This window comes from Suricata suricatta, chromosome 8 (assembly GCF_006229205.1).
Source record: "Suricata suricatta isolate VVHF042 chromosome 8, meerkat_22Aug2017_6uvM2_HiC, whole genome shotgun sequence".
Taxonomy (NCBI): domain Eukaryota; kingdom Metazoa; phylum Chordata; class Mammalia; order Carnivora; family Herpestidae; genus Suricata; species Suricata suricatta.
Window position 1 is genome coordinate 131,052,014 of NC_043707.1, and position 7,298 is coordinate 131,059,311.

At 44.8% G+C, this 7,298-nt stretch overlaps 1 protein-coding gene across 6 annotated transcripts in view; it reads right to left on the bottom strand.

Moving 5' to 3' along the window:
• FHAD1 (forkhead associated phosphopeptide binding domain 1) overlaps positions 1–7,292 on the bottom strand; it is a 115,841-nt gene extending 108,549 nt beyond the window's left edge. For all 6 annotated transcript variants that reach the window (XR_003912333.1, XM_029949302.1, XM_029949301.1 and 3 more), the window contains exons 1-2: positions 7,186–7,292; positions 3,533–3,639 (exon numbers count right to left, since the gene is read on the bottom strand). Coding sequence is in view for 5 of the 6 variants with exons in the window: in XM_029949302.1 (XP_029805162.1) it covers positions 3,533–3,625 (93 nt within the window). In the remaining variant the exon portion in view is untranslated. The remainder of the gene's footprint in view (positions 1–3,532; positions 3,640–7,185) is intronic.
• Between the last annotated feature and the right edge of the window lie 6 nt (positions 7,293–7,298).

The window sequence follows — 7,298 nt, forward strand, 5'->3', positions numbered from 1 at the left end:
AGGCTCCAGGCTCTGAGCTGTCAGCACAGAGCCCGACGCGGGGCTCAAACCCACGAAACATGAGATCGTGACCTGACCCGAGCCAGATGCTAAACCGACTGAGCCACCCAGGCACTTCCAAAGCTGCACTTTCAAAAATTACTGTAGTTTCCTAATACCATACTCAGTTTCAAAACACAGATCTGTATTTCTACTTTGGTTGGACGGTACATAAAACTACCCCCCACCTGTCCCTTGTTATGATAAAGAAGAATCTGCAATTCTTTTTCTTTCCCCCCGCTTTATGCGCTGAACAGATTTTCTGTGTGCTTGAAGGGAAACCACATCATAGACGAAAACCTCAGGGGTAGGGCCACTGACTCATTTTTAAATCTGAGAGTTTATGACAGACACTCTCAGAAGCAAGGAGAAAACAAATATAAAGATTTATGTTGCTCTTATCACTTTTACTCAACAGAGTGCTGGAAGTCCTAGCCAGTGCAATAAAGCAAAAAAAAAATATATATATATATATGAAATAGGGAGTATTCAGATCTCCTTTTCTGAAATGAGAAATAAAACTTTTTATTTGTAGATGGCATGGTAGTTTGTATATAAAATTCTAACAAATCTATAAAAACTTTCAAGAAAGCTCAGTTACAGTTGCAAGATACCATTTAAGTATACAAAAATCAACTGTATTCCTATATATTGTCAATGATCATGGACATCAAATTAACAATATGATACCACTTTTTAAGGTTTATTTATCTTAGGGGGGGAAGGGCAGAGAGAGAAGAAGAGAGAGAGAATTGCAAGCAGATTCCACACTGTCAGTAGGGAGCCTCACATGGAGCTCGAACTCATGAGCCATGAGATCATGACCTGAGCCAAAGTCAGACACTTAACAACAAGCTCCAATAATATAATATCACTTAAAATAATTTTAAAAAAAGATAGATACTTAAGTGTATATCTAGCAAACATGCACAGGGCTGGCATGCTAAAAATTACAGAATATTTATGGAAGAAATCAAAGACCCCCTGAATAAAAGGAGAGACATACCATGTTCATGGATTGAAAGACAACATAGTAAAGATATCAATCCTCACACTGATATATAGGCTTAAATACAATTCCTATTAAAATCCCAGCTAGAGGGCCACTGGCTCAGCTGGTTAAGCATCCGACTCTTGCTATTGGCTCTGGTCACAACCTCACAGTTTCATGAGTTTGAGCCCTGCGTTGAGCTCTGTGCCGGCAGCATGGAGCCTGCTTGGGATTCTCTCCTTTTCCCTCTCTCTCTACCCCTCCCTCTCTCATGCTGTCTCTGACTCTCTCAAAATAAATAAATAAACTTAAAAAATTTAAAAGAAAATAAAGAAAACTCCAGCAAGATATTTTGTATATATAGACAGGCTTATACGAAAATTTTTGTGGAAAGGCAAAAGAACTGAAATAGGTAAAAATAAAAATTTTTAAAGAAAAAAAGGAGAAACCACTCTACCTGATTCAAGACTTACATAACTACAGTAACCAAGACCATGTCACATTGGTGGAGGGACAGACATCTAGGTCAATGAAACATAATAGGAAACTCAGAAATAGCTCCCACACACATATGGCTAAATGGCTTTTGACAAAGTTTTCAAAGTAATCCAACAAAGACAAGATAGTTTTTCAAGAAATGGTACTAGAGCCACTGCATACCGACAAGTGATCAAAATGAACCCGGACCGAAATCTCACGTCGTATACAAATATGAACCCAAGATGGTGCGTAGATTTAAATACAAAATACCTATAAAACTTTTAGAAGAAAATGTGTGCGAAGTCCTTGGGAGTCAAGGACCCAGTGACATGTTCTTAGACATGATATGAAAAGCATGAGTCATAAAAATAAATGATAAGCTGAACTCAACAAAATTTAAAACGTCTTCCTAGGGGCGCCTGGGTGGCTGAGTTGGTTGAGCATTGGGCTTCATGAAGCTCAGGTCATGATTTCATGGTTCGTGGGTTTGGGCCCCACGTCGGGCTCTGTGCTGACAGCTCAGAGCTTGGAGCCTGCTTCAGATTCTGTGTCTCCCTCTCTTTCTGCCCCTCCCCTGCTCATGCTGTCTCTCTCTCAAAAATAAAACATCAAAAAATTTTTTAAAAAATTAAAAAAAGTGTCCTTGTGAAATATTCTGTTAAGAGAATGAAAAGACAAGCCACCAACAGGGAGAAATTATCTGCAAGCTCTGTATCTGACAAGGGACATGTATCTAAAATATTTAAAGAACTCTCAAAACTTAAGAGTTAAAAGCCAAACAGAGTGACTAGAAAATGGGCAAAAGACATGAAGAGACATTGCACCGACAAGGATATGCACAGGGCCATTAAGGACATGAAAGATGTCCAGACTCACCAGCTTTTAGGGAAATGCAAATGAAGACCACAGGGAGGGGTGATACACACTTGGCAGAACAGCTAAAATACAAACCGGGGGGCATCTGGGTGACTCAGTTGGTTACGCATCTCACTCTTGGTATTGGCTCAGGTCATGATCTCACCTTTCGTGAGATTGCGTCCGTCCTGTGTCTGGCTCTGTGCTGACAGCGTGGAGCCTGCTTGGGATTCTCTCTCTCTCCCTCTCTCTGCCCCTCACCCTCAAATAAATAAATAAACTTAGATACAATCCTCAGATTTATTTAAAAAATAAGTTAAAATAAAAACCAGTGATAACACTGGTTGCTGGTGAGGATGCAGAGAAACCGCGTCTCATGCACCTGCTGGTGGGAATGGAAAATGGTACAGCCACCCTGACAACAGTCTGGCACTTTCTTTGGAAACCATACACGTACCATGTGACCCCGCAACCACCCTCCTGAGCATCTATCCCAGAGAAATAAAAACTTGTGTTTGCACAAAAACCTGTGCACAAATGTTCACAAGCAGATTTGTCTGCAACGGCCCCTGAATTAGAAACAATCAAAATGCCCTTCATATGTGAAGGGTTAATCAAATGGACATTACTCAGCATCTCTACCATGGAATATTACTGAACAATAAAAAGTAACAGGTGATCTCAAAGACATTAATGCTGAGTGAGGAAAAAAAAACCTCGAAAGGTCACTGCCTGTGGTAGAATTCATTTATATAAGATTTTCAACGTGTTACACACATCACAACAGTCTCCAAAAGCTCTGGAAAGGGCAAGAGGCTGTCGCTCACGCCGGGTACTTCAGATGGCCCAGAGCAGGGGTCCAGGCACCTGCTCTGTGCCCCCTTCTGAATGGTCCCATTTGGCTGCGGGGGAGGGACAATGGATGGGACAGGCGTGCGCACAGCCAGCAGAGGACAGAGAGCAAGCACATCATACTTTGCTTCACACCCGTTTCCTCCACACATGCTGGGGAGACCCAGCACGTTCAGCGGTCGGTTACTGGTGGCAACGAAGGGGCGATGTGGCTGGAAGCCAGACGGTGCGCTTGAGCAGAGGCTGGAACCCACAAGCACAGGAAGGCTGCGTGGAGGGGGTGAGGTGGTGGGAGTGGGCGGGGACAGCTCTTACCTCTAAGACAAGGTCTGAATCTTCGTGCCTTCCCACAGTAGTACTTTTATTCAGGACAAAAAAGCCTTCTGCGCTCTTTAGGTAGGCTTTCATACTCTCTGCTCTCCCTAAGAGGTTTTCAGAAAAAGCTCCGTTAGGAAAATGCGATCTTCCGATTATCCAACACCACCACAAGGAGAATGGGTGAAATGCATCGTATTGTTCAAGGCTGACACCGGCAGAGGTAGGTGTGGGTACATGGCCTTCACAATGATCACACTTTTGATTCTGTAGATTTTTAAGACTACCTTTCTAAACAGTGACACTTAGGAAAGATGAGCTTGCTTCTGAACATCAAACAGAACTTTTTTTTTTTTTTTACATGACTTGGAGCACAAACCACCAATAGCTGAAAAAAAACTAACAACAAATCTGATTTCCACTGATAATCGCTTTGCACCTGTCATGAAGCTTAGTATGAGGTGAGTTATTTGACACAGTAAGTATTCGTGTTCAGTATTCCTAACCCACTGCTTCCTAGCTCTGTGACTCTGGGTGAGTTACTTCTCTCTGTGCCTCAGTTTCCTCATCTGTTAAATGGGTTTAATAATACGCTCTACCTGGAAGGGTTCTGTGAGGATGAAATGCAATCATACGTGTGAAGCATTCTGAGTGGACATTTGTCCTATTATTATTATTGTTAAAAATCTTGAATCTAAAGAATTCTAAGCTTCTTCAGAATTTCTGAAACTGCTGAGTCTGTCACTGAGGGAATGGATTCTAAATGATACTTTCTCTGAATCACTGTAAGTCACTCCATTACTTTATGCATTTAGGGGAAGTGGGGTGACTTTGAAGGCAAAGTATCAAGACTCTAGCTTAGAGATATGGTCAGGACTCGGCACATATTTCCCCCCAATGTTTCGTTATGAAGATGTCAATCTGCAGGCCAGCTGAAAGAAGTGGATGGTGAGCTCCTTTATGGCCACGACCTAGATCCTACAATTGGCATTTTGCTATATTTGCTCTATCACACTTCCATCCATCCATCCATCCATCCATCCATCCATCCATCCATCCATCTATCCATTTTATAGTCTGATGCATCTCAAAGGAAGTTCTACACTTGCTTCTTCAAATATAAAAAGTTCAGTGACATCAGTAGGTTCCAAAATGTTAATAATTCATACGGCACTTGGATTCTGATTTGAGATATGTCCAATTACACAGCGTGACATCCTCCATCTCAACGCCAAGCCGAAGAATGGAAGTCCCTCTCTTTTCTTTTCAACTGAAAGGTCACTGAAATGTGAGGCTGTTGGACTGCAGATAAAAACAAAGAGGGGCGCCTGGGGGGCTCAGTCAGTTAAGCATCCGACCTCGGCTCAGTTCATGATCTCACAGTTCATGAGTTCGAGCCCTGCGTCGGGCTCTGTGCTGACAGCTCAGAGCCTGGAGCCTGCTTCAGATTCTTTGTCAACATCTCCATCATCAAGTATTGAATCCCTACTAAGAGCCAGGCACTGTGCTATCCTTTTACACACACTGCTCCTTTTCAATCTCAGAACAACCCTGCAGGGTAGGTATTGGTACTGTCCCACTTTACAAATGGGGAAACTGAGACTCAGAGAGGTTAGGGTCACACAGCAGCAGCTGCCAGGGAGGCAACGCTGAGCCTCTGCATGTAATTCTGCACAATGTGCCTGCAGCTCGGTTTCCCATGACTCCTTTATTGCTGGGGGCAGAGCGGGCTGGGGGGAGTTGCACTGTCTGGTGACTCTTGAGACGTGCAGTATCAGAAAGTCCTTGACAGCAAGATTCCATCCTCTGAAAGGAATAAAAGACGCCATGGGCGTTGGGGGGAGTAAGAGAAGTAAAAACAAGCCAGAGAGTTTATTTTCTCCGTCACTCTGACAGCTGCAGATGTCTCATAAATATTGACGGCTTCATATAATGAGGAGGGCATTTTATTAAGTTCACTGTTATTACCAGGAGACAGGCATTTCCTCTTCCAAAAGAACCATCAAATCACTTCAATTAGTCACGTCACTTGCGGAGGACCATGTTCTCAAGCAACGCCTTCAAAACCAATGCAAACCTGGGAGAAATGTCTCTTCTGCAGGGAAATCACCGGAAATGCCACTAAACTGAACCCCAGAATTTGGACCACATGCATCTTGAGCTTGAGCTCTCACCTCAGAGGTTCCCAAGGCTGGCGTCTTCTCTCTGCTCAGCTGTCCCTCCTTGTGACAACCACTTGAGCATCCTAGCTAAGGGCACCCTTTGGTCACTACTAGCATATCCCCGTGCTGCATTTCCCTCCTTGTATTTAATTGCTCTCTGACATTTTCTTGTTCCTTTCTTTGTTGTGTTTGTTTCCCTTTCACTGATGGGTATGTTCCAGGAGAGCCAGAGCTGTGTTGTGTTTGTTAAGACCCAATTCTTGGGGCAGCTGGGTGGCTCAGTTGTTAGACATCTGACTTCAACTCAGGTCATGATCTCATGGTTTGTGGGTTCGAGCCCTGCGTCAGGCTCTGTGCTGACAGCTCAGAGCCTGGAGCTTGCTTTGGATTCTGTGTCTCCCTCTCTCTCTCACCTTTCCCTGCTCATGCTGTCTCTCTCTGTCTCTCAAAAATAAATAAAAACCAAAATATATATATATATATTTTTTTTAAAAGACACAAATCTTCATGGGCATCTCATCTTTGTCCCCATCTTTGTAAGAAAGGCATTGACAAATTTTGTCCTGTGTCTTCTGCCAGCATCTATAAGCTGGCCAGGCTAATTTAGGAGCTTGCACACAAGGTAAAACCTCGGGCCCTTTGCAGTTGCTGACACTTGAGACGTGCAGTATTCCCATCTCTAGCACTTGGAGCAGCGTCTGACACACAGTATGTGCTCAGTAAACACTTGCTGAATAAATGAAAATACAACTGACACATCAGAGCAAATCTGGGCAGCCCACTGGCTAGGAATCTCTCCATTCAGTATCCACCCTAGACAGCCTTCTTGGAAAACCTAAATTCCATCTGGAGCTTTTGGGCTGGACAATATTTCTCCATCCTAATCTTGCCTTGTGTAGTCACCCCCTGCCTGAAAACACGTGGAAAGTAATTTGAGATGTGTTATACTCTGTAAATTCGTTCTTAGTGTGGTGAAGCACCAGGCATAGGAAAAGCAAAAGAACTTCAATTGCCTGTGTCCCTCCGGACCACTTCGGTTGCCTCAGAATTAGGCTGGAGAAGTAATATTTCTTTTGAGGGCTACAGGTCTTTAGGTTCCTTGGAGCTGCAGAAGTTCCTCAAGGAAGAGAAGGTCGGAGAAGGGGGATCTCTGGCCATTGGGTGGGTATTGCCCCTAATTCAGGGGAACCAAAGGGCACCCTCTGAATCCCAGCTGTACCCCAAAGGATGTCCTAGAGTGGCACATCTGGTGCCAAGGAAGGTTCTGGAAGCTCTCGAACAGGCTACTTCGGGAGGCAGGGTGGGGTCTGCATTTCAGGTGTTAGGGCACCTGCTCAGGGGTCCTCCCTGGGACCCAAGTATGGATTGGAGGGGAGTTGGAACTCGGGGTGGGGCTGGGTCCCGGGCTCCTCTCCAACCTCGCGACCTCACAGGGCCGACCAGGTCAGGCCCCAGGTCTCCGCCCGCTGCCTCCTCCCGTGCCTCACTCACCTGGCCGGAGGAAGGAGCCCACGCCCTGTCCCCCTCCGAGAGCCCCGCGGGCTCGGGAGGCGTCGGGCAGCCCCCGGGCGAGGCCGCCTGGCTGCGCTCCCGCGGAGTCTCCA